This window comes from Sphaeramia orbicularis, chromosome 10 (assembly GCF_902148855.1).
Source record: "Sphaeramia orbicularis chromosome 10, fSphaOr1.1, whole genome shotgun sequence".
In the NCBI taxonomy this organism is placed as follows: Eukaryota; Metazoa; Chordata; class Actinopteri; order Kurtiformes; family Apogonidae; genus Sphaeramia; species Sphaeramia orbicularis.
In genome coordinates, this window is record NC_043966.1 from 11,234,613 (window position 1) to 11,249,809 (window position 15,197).

Below are 15,197 nucleotides of genomic sequence, written 5' to 3' on the forward strand. Positions count from 1 at the left end.
TTAAGCTTACTCAACATTGCCCCAGCGACCCAAGAAACAATGACAAATAACGGCTTACAAAATAGCTGCCTTAGTCAGAAAGACGAGCTGTGTGGCCCTTACCCTGAGCCAGAGTGTAGAAGGCACGGATGGTTGAGGTATTCGTAGTGATGCTGATTTCCTCCTCTGTCAACGAGCTTTCAACATCCACTGTCAGAGCGCTGTATATGTCTGCGTACAAGTTATTTACCATTCCGGTGGGGAACGTCACATTCATTAGCCGTCCTTCACTGTCATAGCTGTTCAACAAAAAGAACATCACATGTCAGAGCATTGATATGCATGAGGGCTCTCAGTGCCATAGTGCATTCAATTATTAGCTCCTTTATACTTGTTGAGTATGACCATCAACTTTATTGTAATTAAAATGTCACTTTGTCATTCTTCTTCTTTTTTTTTTTATAATGTTCTATTTTCCGAGCATAAAGTGAAGGGTCGCCTTTATCAAACCGGAGTGAAATCCAAATATTTGATATGGGTAAGTGACACATCTCGTCAGCTATCAGGTTCGTCTAAAAACACAGACTTGTAATGAATTCAATTATTTTGGTGATTGATGTGTCATTATAATCTGAGCTGAATGCTGTGCTTTTTAGCCATAGTGAGGATATCATTCCCCACATAATTTGACATGACAGCAAATCACAAGAGCCAGAAAAATTCAATCACAGAGATGACCAAGCTACAAAAATAAAAAAGCAGCATTATGTTAGACTACAGGTTGTTTTTTTAATGAAACATAAGCATTAGTTAAACACTCTACTTCGCACTTTACAGTGTATACATGCCAACAAAACATGCTACTACAGCCACCACTTATGTTTTTTCTCCGCCACATATAGAATTAAATAACACGTGATGTATTACACTGATCTTATCTTACTCCAGCAAGAAATAAGAACTTGGAGTATGGAGTATGATTAGCAAGTTATTAAATGTAACTAGGCTATTTTGCAGATTTGAGGTTCATTTCGTAATTAGGTTTCAATTAAATGTACACCCTGAAGCGGTTTCCAGGTACAGTAAGCGCCATTACCAATTATAAAGAAAACTTACTGAGCTATGAGACAAGAAAGTACACTCAGGGGGTTGCACACATGCAGCTACACATAATGTGAACCCTTTTTGTTTTTGTGCCTCATGATTTAGGCTTAAAACTATTAAGGATATTTATTCAGTTAGCATCAAAGATAGCAATTGTTTAAAAACTGTGTTGTTTGTCCAAGCAATGTGATCTACGCAGTCCCTTGACCTCATGACTTGATTGTTTTTTTTGTTTTTCAATATGTTAAAAAAAAAAAAGAGTTAAGAAAAAAAAAGATGCCAATTGTTTTTCACTGCAAGTACAAACTTGTCAATACTTCTTCTCCATCCAGAACAAACAGACTAGAATTTTTGCCCATAATCCCACTGGTCTCTACTTAGATTATTAAATGAGGTTGTGTATTTAATTAGCACCAAGGTTTGATTCCAAATACAGGGGGGCTTAATGGATTGCAGCGTAAATAAGGCTGACCGTAGCAAGTGATAGAAGATATTTCCAGTTTTGCCAACCTTCATTATACTTACTCAAAGAAAGTTGTCCAACCAATTTCTGATGTCTTTGTTGCAAGCAGCCCGTTGTTACCATGGTAAGTAAGAAGCACTAGCTCCTGGCCTTGAGCTGTAAGAGTTTTCAATCCGCCGTTGGTGCCCATGGTTAGCCAGATCACTTGGTTGTCAGGGGCGACGATACGCACTGGCATTCTGTTGGGGTCTCTGCGGATTCTCAGGGTGTTGCCACTGCTGTCAGTAGCAGCTGTGATGTCATTCTCTGTGCTGTAGCTGAAAGAGTACTTTAAGTCGCCAGTGAGCAGGCTTGCAGTGTGTTGGTGGGTGCCATTGCTGTCAAACACATACAGCTCCTGAGCGTCGGGGGAAGCCACCTCATATGTACTGGCACTGGAAGTCTGAGTTGGCCCATTTCGAGAGATGGCCCGGATGCGGATGTTGCCCAGGTCTGCCACGTAGAGAGTTCCATCTGGAGCTGCCACTAAAGAAGATGGAGCATTGAGCCTTGCATCTTTGGCATAGCCGTCCCCTGTCTGGTAACAGTCACAGTTGGCATCGTTCTTGCAGTCACAGTCAGAGAGAGCCCCGGCCAAGTGCGTTATCTCCCCATCCACAGAAACCTTCCGGATCCTGCTCATCTTTCTCTCGTCTGTTTCTGCTATGTAGATGGCCCCATGGTAAGATATGGCAATGGAAACGGCAGATTCTAAAGGGGTTAACTGTGCCCTTTGACCACCAGCCACACCACGGTCGAGCCCAGCCAAAGGGCAGTGGACAGGTCGCCCAGCAGCAATGCTCACTTGACCGTTTTCTGTGATTCGCAGCACTATGTTGTTGTCCAGAACGTACAGCGAATTATCCATAGGGCTGACTGCGAGGTCCGTGGGCCACTCCAAAATCACCTACAACACAAGATATTAGACTATTAGTTAGTTAGTTAGTTAGTTAGATAGATAGATAGATAGATAGATAGATAGATAGATAGATAGATAGATAGATAGATAGATAGATAGATAGATACTTTATTCATCCCATGGGAAATTTACAAAATTAAAAAATAGAAAAGCAACTTTAAAAAAAATCATTTACACTTTAAACAGTATGAGTAATTTATGACTCCGAAGACTTTAATTAATGTTACTTTTGTTACTGTTGTCATCAGTTATTTTAAAACAGAAAAGAGCACAAGGCCAGTACAAGACAGTTTCACATGTGCTAGTTAAAATGCCTTAGGCTGCACTTTTTTGAATTGCAACTAAAATTACACAAGGAATTATAAAGACCAGCACCCAGAGAAAAATGTTACTATATTGGTTTCGCACATTTGATCACATATCAATTCTCATTAAATTAGCTGCTGTCCACCTACGTCTGCCAATATTTTCTCCCTCAGTCATCCTTATAACTTTACAGTAATGCATAGATAGGTTTAATATTCCCACATCGTAGGTTAAAAGGCATATGTGTTAGGTGATGACTTTGCTACTGGCAGGTACAAAAATCAAACATGATCTTTTGGTCTCTCTCTTCATTATGCTACTTTGTCAAATGTAGATATTTATTGATTTTTACGTCCCTGGAGGAAAGCAGGATAAGTATGTAATGACAGGATCAATTGATACTTTTTCTTTCATGAGTCATTCTAACCGCACTGATGCTATGCACTCTCCTTTCTATAAATGTATGAAAACTGTACTGTGGACCTAAAACCACATTTCTAATATTCTAATTCAAGTATCGCGAACCTCTCCCGTGCAAGAATGTTATACCTTTCTGCTCCATTTGTGCTGCAGCCTGAATTTGCAATAGACGCTAGACATTCACTGATCAATTAAAAACATGAAATTATTCAAGTATGTATTCCTTACACTAAAAATTTATCAGCAATATGATAACTAGTAGATTCTACAACCTAAAAGTACTGACTTCTAATCTTTGCAATATGCTCCTCAGCATGTTTCAGTGCATAAAAATGTAATTTGTAGCATCACACATGGCTAGACTAGACTTCAAATATATAACAGTGTCATTAAAACTGTCAAAATGCTCTTGAATTTTGCTTTTCCACAGGGTGATTAATAATAAAACACACTGCCTTTCAGGCTGCCACTAGTTAAACAGCACTGAGCCAGTCCTCTAGCTCGAATGCCTCAGGATCAGACCGTCTCGCCAAAACCATGTCTTTATTGGCTCGTACCAAATGACTTGGTTAATTAGCAAAAAGTGACACGCTTAATCCTTTGTCCTCGTGTTCTTTCATGTTCACTACCCACACACAGACACACAAACACAGATTGCTTTCTTTTCTGTTTACATCAGAATGGTCTCTTATATGGCCACAATCACAGTTTAATTTTCCCCTCATTTCTTATTTCTAATAGCGGATTACTATAATTATCTAATCTCAACATGAGACATGACAATTTTAGATATCTGCCGTCGGGGTCATTTGGCTTTGACGGTTGCGGTCGTTCCTATCTACTTCTGAAGTGTTTTGTTTGTAGTCCAACACACACTCTCTCCGTGTGAGTTGATCTGCATTTAAAGAAAAAAATCAGACACCTAATTAAAATGTAAATTGTTTTGTTTAAAAAAAAAAAAGGCTAAACAAAAAGCCTTCTATTATGCCGTGTGCAGCGACAAGAGAGCCTATTCTTTCCTTTTCCACAGTCGTCCACCTTTGAATTCAGGTTTACACACAGAGGATTTTTGAAGGATGTATTTTCTTTATTCATCTGAGGTCATATCTTGAAAGCAGTAAAATGAAGCAGAGCACTGATGCTTAAGCACAGATCCTATACTTTTGGATAAGTGTCATGGCACTGTAGTTGTATAGCCTTTTGTGTTAAGGCAGGGCACTACTTTCACAGGTAGATGGTAAATTTAGTTTGACAAAAGCAGCCGTTGTCAGGCATTGCAGAGGAAAAGGTTTTAGGCGCGGTGAACTTCTTACCCAGAGCAGCTTCATTATCATGTATGGTGTAAGTGTCCTCAATCCTCAGAATTTCTAGTGGAACACTGAACACTAATTCAGCTCCAGCCACATCAAAACAAGCCCCCCAAACTGAGTAATTATTCTTCCCTCCATATCATCTGCTGTGACCTGAAAACTCATCTCTTCAATAAACACTTCATGTCTCCACTTCCTGCCTAAATCACATCCTCCTCCATATTTTTCTTGCGTACTTCTAGATAAAAAGTTCTGTCTCTCTCTGTTTGAGAGCAGAAAAACAAAAATATATTTCAACAGTTCCGTTCTGTTCTATGAATCCCGGCCAATTCCACAGAAGTCGACTAAGTTTCTCTTGATAACATCTGTCAGTTAAATGCTTATATGCCTAACATTTATTCCAGCAGCATTTTGTTGAGGTTTTAAATCTCTGAAGTTGTTTTGAAAAGATGGGCAGCAGTACTAAGTTAGAGGGAAAATAAATAACACAAAATGTCTAACAAGATCAGGATTTAACAAAACCAGAAATTATGAAGATGATATTGAGGATTAATATAAAAATGAGTCCCTGGAAACAGCCGTTAAGTGGAAGAATGAAGACAAAATAGAACAGCCTGACAATGTTAATGCAAATAAATAAGTCCAAACTGAAACTATTCATCAATAAATTAACAAGACTAATGCATGCAGATGAAGTATCAGCAGCCGAGGGAAAGACCACACACCTCTGCAGCAGTGATTTAAATTCTCAGAAGAAACTAGGTTTTCCATTTTATATTTAATTGCAGAAGGTTCCAGGTTGAGGGAGTGGAATGCAGAAAAGCTTCTTTATCTCAGATTCAGACATTTGCAGGTATTAATCATGGAATTGTTTAAGTAACTTAGAAAATGCTTCTGCATGATTCACTCAGAAACCAGTTGCTCCAAATAGATTAAAATTCATGAAAAGAGATTTACGGCATGTGCAATAATATATGCAGCCATGTAACAGCATATCAGTGTGAAAGGTGAGCACACACTAGGAGGATATGAGAGCTGGGGGGCACAAGGTGGCGCTGTGTCATGTCCTGTGTGAGAGCATGTCTGGCTGGCTGTTGAATAAGTCACCTGATTGATGTCCATACTGTTGTCACAGGTCAGAGGCCGCGCAGATGTCAGGTCATTTGAGCCCAGGAAGGTGGAAACGATGCCGTTCTGGTCCACCTTACGAATTGTCGTGCCATCAACAAAATAAATCAGGCCATTCTTGTCTACGGCGATGCCTGTTGACATCAGGTGAGAACGGTGGTGGGGGAGGAGAAAAGAGGAAAAGACAAGAAAAATACTTAGACCAGGAAAACACGGTAGATATGTGCCATCTCTGCTTGCATGACTCAGTGGACAGAACACGATGGATACATGTGTCGAGCTTGCCTCCCCATTATTCAGGTCACTGCAAAAAGCAAAGCCATCAATAATTCACAGGCTGCTTTTCTAGTATTAAATAATTTCTCAGGCAGAAGTGGGAAAGGCTGTATTCATACGATATATATGCACTTGCCACGTCTTGTAACCCTCCTTTTAAAACCGACCACAGAGGTGGACGTGTCAATGACTAGTGGTTTTTTTTGGATTTTTTGACATCAGCAATCATCAACAATCTGCACACCATTTGAGATATGAATGAGCGACGGAGCAGAAATGACAGCTTTGGACAATTTTAGATGAAAGGGGTGAAACACAGGCAGTTGCCATGGTGACCATTGTCGGGTAAATTGTCTCAATGATTGAGTGTCAGCTCAGAGCTGTAAGTTGCACCCCAGTCACTGTCGAGTTGCTATAACCGTTTGTCCCAAACTGGGAAAATGCATTAATGGGCCACACCATCATTGCTCCGTGTGTCACTGTGCTGCTTAATGGAGACCAGGTCCTATGGAAATTCAATCATCACTCACATGCAGGGAGACTATTTTTACTCCCCACAACCTGGTTTACAAAGACTGAGAACCGCTGATATCAAGAACGCGCACCTATAGTTGAGAGCAATATTGCTTTGGAGGGAATTAAAATGTTCTGAGTCATCTGTGGTTCCATTTTTTACCTTCAGAGTAGGATTTCATTTTTCAATGAAGTCTTTAAAAGCTTCTGTGGAAGGTGAGTGGTTTGGTTTGACCTGTGGCTAGGTCTGCACAAGATTGCTTTCTGCTAAAACATTGACGAGCCAAGGGAGCCCACGGTGAATCCTTGGGAGCTGGCTATTTGACAGTCTGAGAATCTCAGACAGATGAAAAGTGTCACATTTGAGCAGAGTTCACCAAATGTCTGTGAGGAGAAAAAATGGAGCCATCTGCTGTTTCTTCTCTGGTCTCGGCTTCCACCCACTCCATCATTAGAGCCGCTCCCTCAGATTGCCTTCACTCAAGCCTTTATCACCCAGCTGAAGCTGAGCTATTGCAGTTGGCATTCAGAGCGGGCAACAACTAGCGCAAAACAATTCATCTTAGCCTTTTTCTTCCAGAGAAATTTATGGGAAACTGAGCAGTCCGCCCATAAATGCCACAAATGTCCATATGTTGTTTGAATGCAGAAAAGTTGTGCATGGCAGGTATTAACTTGTAGAGAGGACTTTAGATTTTTACAGAAATATAAATCAAATAAATCATGCTTTCATTGAATATCCAATTATGCAAAATCACGAAACACTTCTAAAAATGAAAACATCTTTCTAATAAGTACTGGTTCCTTTTTAGGTTTAATTTTGCAAAGCACCTCTGAATCTTTTAATTGACAGTCCCACATATTTTCACCATTACACATGACCCACAGCCAAAATTCATCCATCGCAATCAAGAGGCACCGGGTTGGTACAGAGCCCAGTGCGCACATAAATCTACATCTATATTACTTGCCACTCATGTCAGAGAAACCCATCACCGTGTTCCGCCCCTCCATTTGAGTACAACATCTTCATTAGTTTTAAAAGATACCTTTGGGTCCGGTGAGAGAGGCCTCTGGAGCTTTGCCTCCGTCGCCACAGTGGTTCTCATCGAAGGGCAGGCAGTGCTCACCGGTCCCTGCCACCACTTCTGCATTCGACTGCAGATCCTTGGTCACGGTCAGGGATTTCGGTCGGTAGATCTTCCGGGAGTTGGTGTCAGAAACGTACAGTTGGCCGGTTACTGGGTCAGTCGCCAAGTAGTAGCGGTGCGCTGGGTTGTTACTGCATCCAAGACAAGAACTTGAAGTTATTGAGTTATTTAATTTAACTGAAGTGCTTCCATTTTAATCTAATGCAATAATTCATGTAAAATAGCACAAAAACCTGTAAATCCCAAATGACCCCTAATGATTTATTTCTCTTATATTTCTAAGATTGCAAGGAGAATGTATTGGATTTTTTAAGAGAAAATAAATCCTTTGAATTAATTGAAAGCAGAGGGGTACATCAATAAAAATGCTAATAATACTTTCTAAGTGCATATAAATAAAGTTTTAAAGGACTGCTGACTAATAAGCAGTCTTTAAAAATGTAATTTCTTGAGAAAAAAATACTTATTAACGTGAGTTTGTTTTTTTTGTTTTTTTCCCAGTGCAGTTTGGCTTAAAAATATAAACATTATTACCAACTTAAAACAGTTTTTAATGCACATGGATGATGGAGTAAATAGGGAATTCGTGTGAAGAATGTCCATAGCAAGAAATAAAAAGAACAAGTCTTTGAGAATGAAATGTAGAAGCAAAGATGTAAAAGACGGTAGTCAAACAACATTTAAAAGGAGACCACTGTGTTGGGTTTTCTGGTTTACAAAGCAGAAATGACAAAGCTCCAGATCATGTCTTCTGTTATCACTCCCCAGAGTGTAAGAAGCCTTTGGAAATTACCAAAATGACTGGCTCATGTTGGAAAAGTACAACTAATGGCACTGCATCTGGCTGTGCTTATTTGCATTCTTTTAACAGTCTCATAATAGATCTCACCTCTGAGTCAGACAGAACATGTGTCAGAGATTTCACAACACATTAATGAAGTGAGATTTAGGCTGAACACCCAATTAGCATTTTCTGAGACATTAAAGCAAAGTCGAGGTAGGGAAAACTATTAAATTACCCTTCTGAATTAAGGCACAGTGTTCATATCATGAGCTTAAGTATCAGTAAAGAGCTCAAAACAGAGGCAGTTAACTTGAAAAATCGCTTTCTTCGCAGCACAGTCATAAACATGGCTTCTCTGGTTGTACTCCAGCTTAATGGTACCTCAGTCAATAGTGGTTGGCTTTGTGAAAGTGGATAATGTGATGGCAAAATAAATGTGGCAATGAAACATCTTTATAAAATGATGAAGATGGAGCTATAAAACCTGACAGCCATTATGAGTCTAAGTAAATGTTCAAAATAGGTAGCTGTGATCAAAATCCTATAAAGGCCCTTTTTACCCCCCTCTGACAACCTACAGGGGGGTAGGGACAATAAATAAGACACCTGCATGACATTAGCCGGTCTAGTATTACAATCCTGCAATAAATATAACATTTGTGAAGCTTCTGATGTTAAGACAGATGTATCATATTTAAGTTTTATGGCAGGTTTTGAGGATGACACTCGCGCAGCACAATATAATACAACTCCACTGTTAAACTAGAGCCTGAAAAATGTCCTGTCAGCTCGTCCTTGGCAGAAGAACCAAAAACTAAACAACTGCCACTTGAGTGTTCGGATCAGGTGGCGACTCTAGGTTTTCATAACAGTTTTTTCTTCGTATTTGTCCAGAGCAGGTGCCAGCACAGGTGCAGGTCATCTATAGATCACACTATTACACTGCTGGCATTGTTGTGCAGGCAATCACAAGCACCAGCTGATCAGGAATTCAGCAGAACTTATCAGGGTTTCCAAGGCTTCTTAACAGGTCTGAACCTCCAGTAATGGGACTTTTAAGCTTTAATGCAGTAGTTCCCAACCTTTTTTTGACTCGTGACGCCATTTTAACATCACAAATTTCTGGCGACCCCAGACATTCAAAACAGATACTTTTTTTTTTATTAATTTGTTTTTGATCATGTAATAGTTTGCTATACTATGTTGCAAATAAACGTTAATTTTAGACGACATTTAGGCTATATTATGTATATTATTATGGACAGAGGCAGAAAAGCCAAGTTGAGATTTCTGCACAAAGTGAGAATTTTATTTTCCTTGGTCAGGATATGTACAGTCAGTCCAGCTGTGATTTACAAAGCTGCAATTACTAGAAATTTCAGGCGACCCCATTTGAATTCCAGGTGACCCCACACCCCAAGGTTGAAAAACACTGTTTTAATGTGTCTGAAATGCAATTTTAACATGTCTTAACCCTATAACCCCGAACGTGTCATATTTGATACATGAGTTTTGAAGCCCTCTACATGATCAGTGTGATATTTTTTGTCTTGAAAAACCTGATGTATACAATTAGATACATGCAATAGATGGAAAATCCACCAGGGAGAAGGAATTCATTCACTAGAGGCCTTTCCAGTGACAATACAACATTGTCAGGAGGCAGAACTTTGCCAATTTTGAAAAGGAATTACCAGTTTGTTAGACATGTTTGTGTTAACCCAGAGAAAATGCCTATGTAAAGATATGCTTTGATGTCAAATACTTGAGTATAGTTTTAATTAATTACAATTTTAATTTTATATACCTAATATTTGGAACCAATATTCACTTTTAAAGTCTTTGAAAAGGTTCGTTAAGCATCAGTGTGTTATTTATGGAATAAATTATATACATTTTTCTAATCGGATTTTATATTTTTTGTGTTTTTTGTCCTTAAGTGAAAAAATAATAGGCAGATGAGATAGATGAAGTTGTGCTGAAAAAAAAAAGATACCAAACATGGCTATAGTAAACATTTCTTTATATAGTATATAAAGGCAAAATCAAAAGTACTTAAAAACAGCCAAAATAGGCTCAGACCCCTAAGGGTTAAACTATGTTTTTGTGGGTTCAAAAATAATAATATTTGACCGTTGAGACCTGATGTATCAAATATGATACGTTCAGCGTTATAGGGTTAAGACATGTTAAACTGCATTTGAAAATTGAAAATCATACATGGAAATTGATATTTGGAGAAAAAAAAGGGTTCTTCAGAAGGACCAATAAAGGCTCCAGTTTCAAAGAACTGGAATTTTCCATCAGTGATTTAACGGTTCAGGCTTTACAGGGTTAAACATGCATTAGGTGAACTAGCTGCAGTGATTGATAGTTTTTTTTAGCATCAAATCCCATCAGTACTCTTCAGTATATTGTATCTTACTAGACTTCTGCATCTTTTCTCTGCCTTTATTTACAGGCTGTGTAAGATCTACCTCATGACGATTTTGGCTAATTAGAGGTGTTTTCACAAGTCTTACTGTGCTACTCTGTATCTTAACGAAGTTGCTTCACCTTTCCGTAAGAGCACGAAACACCTTCAGAAGAACATCAGAAAACATCACACCTATAATCAGTTCCTATCGCTGTTGAGCTCAGATATTATCCTGATGAAAATAGTCATGTCTGTTGTCAATAATTATCACATTACATGACAAGTCAATATTTATTTTAAGATTAAAGGCTGATTTTTCTTTCTATGTGAGTTTTAGACATCTGACTTTTGCCTAAAATAATTATTTATAGTTGGAAGGTGACAAATATTTTGTAACTCTAGAAGTGGAACATTTAAACAATTACGATGATAAAAATATATACAGGGTGGGGAAGCAAAATTTACAATGAACATTTAGTTTTTTCTCAGCAGGCACTAGGTCAGTTGTTTTGAAACTAAACATATATTGATGTCATAATCATACCTAACACTATTATCCATACTTTTTCAGAAACTTTTGCCCATATGAGTAATCAGGAAAGCAAACGTCAAAGAGTGTGTGATTTGCTGAATGCACTCATCACACCAAAGGAGGTTTCAAAAATAGTTGGAGTGTCCATAAAGACTGTTTATAATGGAAAGAAGAGAATGACTATGAGCAAAACTATTACGAGAAAGTCACCCGAATATTTGAGGAACACTTGCGCAAGTTTCAGGAAGCGTGTGAAGGCAGTTATTGAGAAAGAAGGAGGACACATAGAATAAAAACATTTTCTATTATGTCAGTTTTCTTGTGGCAAATAAATTCTCATGACTTTCAATAAACTAATTGGTCATACACTGTCTTTCAATTCCTGCCTCAAAATATTGTACATTTTGCTTCCCCACCCTGTATATGTATTACTTCAAACTTTAAACTAAAAAGCAACTGAAGACTGCCTTGTTTAGACAGGCTTTTATGATTTTATATGGTTTATATGGTTTTATTATTTATATTTTTATGCCTGTGTATGTAGCAATGTGGAGTTTTTTTTTTGCCTATGTATTTTACTTTTGACTTTATTGTAAAGCACTTTGTGAAATCTTTTTTTAAAAAGTGCTGTTAGGGCTGCAGGACTAATCAATTTTAAATCAATATTGGCTTTTAAAATCAAGACAATTTAAAAACAAAAAACAAAAAAAACGGAAATCGTCAAATCAATTTCATCTCTTGTGCCTCCAAAAATCAAAATTGAAAATGGAATTTTTAGAGGAAAAAAATCGAGATTTTCTCTTTGGCCAAAATCGTGCAGCCCTAAGTGCTATATCAATAAACTTTATTATTATTATTATTATTATTAGTAACACTGAGTAAAATTACATTACAACTAACACTGAACCATTTTGTAATGTAAATGATGTAAACAAAATTAATCGTACAGACAAAATCCAAAAATGTATTGCAATAATAATTGTCACATTATAAAACTATATTATGCCATCAGTCATCATTGTTTGTGGCCAGCCTATTGTTAGCAATGAAACAGCTGAATTCAGTGTATTTACATGGTTTGTTTCATCTTTTGATCTGGACTGAGGACAGAACTGCAATAGAAAGAGTATTTGTGAATTCTGGGATGTCTTTGTCCTGTTTTTATGCTAATGCAGCTTAAACTCTAGCAATTTTTTTTTCTTTGTGGGGGGGGGGGGGGGGGGGGGGGGGGGGGGGGGGGGGGTATTTACCACACTGTAAACAAAACGACAAAACAAAACCAGTCACCATTAATTCAAGCTGTGAAATAATCAGAGCACCCCCAACAAGGATGTTGTGACACAGTCTGTGGGAAATGGTGGTGGTCTTCTCTCATTAAAAAAAACCAAAACAAAACAAAAAAAACTTCTAGACGTTGAGTTTCTGTTTTCATCTAATAAAGTTCAAGTGCAACAAGCTCCGACTTCAGAGCAGTACATTTAGTGTTTGGATGAAACCTGTTCAAAATAACCTATGAAGCTTACCGCAACATGGGGTTTAAAGGCATTAGAGTCATGTGGGAAATCAGGGGAAAAAGTAAAAAGCCACCAACAAGCCCCTGCATTCACCCTAATACTGCTCTGTATGCACATCAGGAACGTCACCAAAGTCAGACTCCAATTTTCCAATTATGCCTCATACTTTGTTTTGCCATTACGTACATGAAATACATCTCAAATTGCATTCATAATGGTCTTAAAACTCTCAAATTAAGTCATTGAAGCCTTCAGAAACCCTGATTATAGTATCAACCATCTCAAGCGCAGACATCATTTTTCATTTAATCTCTCCTCACTATGTTTCGGCTGGGGTTTATATTAGGTGCATAACCTTGTTGTTAGCCTGTTAGCTTGTGAATGTACAAATGACATTCAGACCAAAACTAATCCTGGCCATGTAACAAGACGCCTCCATAATAATGACTACCTTTGTGTCCTGGGGGGAAAAAAACAGTGCAAATAAGTAATTTTGGTCTCTGGACTGTTTTAACCCATAAAAACCCAGTGCTATTTTTATTTATTTTTTCTCTCTATTTAACCTTCATTACGTGATTTATCACCATTTATTATAATATTGTCCTCTGTATTTTGCATTTTTTCAGTGTAACTTTCCTATATTTACTTCAGTGATCATGTAGATGTTCATTAAAGCTCAGAGTAAATTCAGATGGTATCATATCAAAACAGAAAACTGAAGAAAAAGTGTCTTTTACAATAAAATCTATCATTAAGAGAACATAAAACTAACTGTCTCCATTCACTGTTATTGATCCAAACCTATGGGTTTTACTGATGAATTAATGTTGTAGAAGATGACGGTGTTTCCATGTTCATTACAGAGCATCTGAACGTCCAAATGGGTCATATCTGATGACCATGAAAAGATGATAAACTGTATTTTACACCAATTATTTATATATATTGATAGGATTAGTCCAGTGGCTCCCAACCCCATTTTAACGTCACAAATTTCTGGCAACCCCAGACATTCAAAATGGAGACTTTTATTTTTTTTTGCTAAAATTAATTTGTTTTTAATCATGTAATAGTTTGCTATACTATGTTGCACATAAACGTTAATTTTAGACGACATTTAGTCTATATAATGTATATTATTATGGACGGAGGCTGTAAAGCCAGGTGTAGATTACTGCACAAAGTGAGAATTTGATTTTCCTTGGTCAGGATATGTACAGTCAGTCCAGCTTGGATTTCCAAGGCTGACAATTAATACTGAACAAACAAGAACTCAAACTATGAATTATGAAAGAGCTGCAGCATCTGAAACCGACCACAATGAACATTTGAAAGATAAACAGAACCACAGTGCTTCAGTTTCAGCTTCACAGTTTGTCTTTTATGTATTGTGATTGTGATTATCAACTCACCATATATTTTTTATTAGTACGTTTTTTTTTTTTAATCAATTACTAGAAATTTCAGGCGACCCCATTTGAATTCCAGGCGACCCCAAGGTTGAAAAACACTGGATTAATAGATCAACAGCTATTAAACCGTTTCAATCAGTAGCTGGTTTTGGTCGACAGTAGATGTTTGGGTGTTTATGGGTTAACAGGCACTTGTCCAATTTATAAACTGAAATATGAGCAAATTCTGTAAAAATGTCATTAATGATCATCCTCATTTATGGCCGTCAACAAGTAATTTCCAATTTAAACACATACAAACAAGTCTCATTTGCATCTAAACCCGAAAAGCACTGGAGACTGCCTTTTTCTGTAGGGTCGTACTCAAAAATTGACTCCCTGTAGCATGTCTAACATGGCCAGTTCACCATGACGACAGCCTAACTGGCAACAATGTGAATCTTTTCTTGATCTGACGGTTTTGTCTTAATCATGAACACAAAGCGTTTGCGTAAACACCTGAGGGACCGAACATCTGCCAATCACCGTAATTGTAAATGTAATTACGTGCTTCACAATGGCCCTGTTTTATTGCACAATCATATGGGACCACATTACAATTAAGGCACGTTTGCACATATTCCTTAAAGGTTATTCTATCATATTTTTAATAAACGCTCATCAACATGCCAGTGTTTGTTGTAGCTGTTTCATTATTTATCCGATTGCACCAAGTCTGACAGCCTTTGTGTACTTTGGGTTATTCAGCTGTAATTAAGCTCTAATGGGTTTGTGAGAATTATGCGGTAATCAAAGGAACAGTAAAAATGGAGTGGAGATGGTGAAGATGAGGACGTACAAAAACATGCACTAATAGGAACACACCTACCTGTGTCTAAAGTCTTTATTTCTATAAGGCGGTACAGAGGGAACAGGGAAAGAAGAAAAAGAG

The 15,197-nt window shown here is 37.8% G+C and overlaps 1 protein-coding gene and 1 long non-coding RNA gene across 2 annotated transcripts in view; one reads left to right on the top strand and one right to left on the bottom strand.

Moving 5' to 3' along the window:
• Window positions 1–15,197, top strand: part of LOC115426939 (uncharacterized) — a 35,358-nt gene that overhangs the window by 18,130 nt on the left and 2,031 nt on the right. Inside the window, exon 4 of the long non-coding RNA XR_003936407.1 lies at window positions 5,676–5,815. This is a non-coding gene — a long non-coding RNA (uncharacterized LOC115426939). The remainder of the gene's footprint in view (window positions 1–5,675; window positions 5,816–15,197) is intronic.
• LOC115426935 (teneurin-3) overlaps window positions 1–15,197 on the bottom strand; it is a 244,088-nt gene that overhangs the window by 8,082 nt on the left and 220,809 nt on the right. The window contains exons 22-26 of the mRNA XM_030145210.1: window positions 15,135–15,155; window positions 7,507–7,739; window positions 5,648–5,802; window positions 1,609–2,492; window positions 103–278 (exon numbers count right to left, since the gene is read on the bottom strand). Coding sequence (XP_030001070.1) covers window positions 103–278; window positions 1,609–2,492; window positions 5,648–5,802; window positions 7,507–7,739; window positions 15,135–15,155 — 1,469 coding nt within the window. The remainder of the gene's footprint in view (window positions 1–102; window positions 279–1,608; window positions 2,493–5,647; window positions 5,803–7,506; window positions 7,740–15,134; window positions 15,156–15,197) is intronic.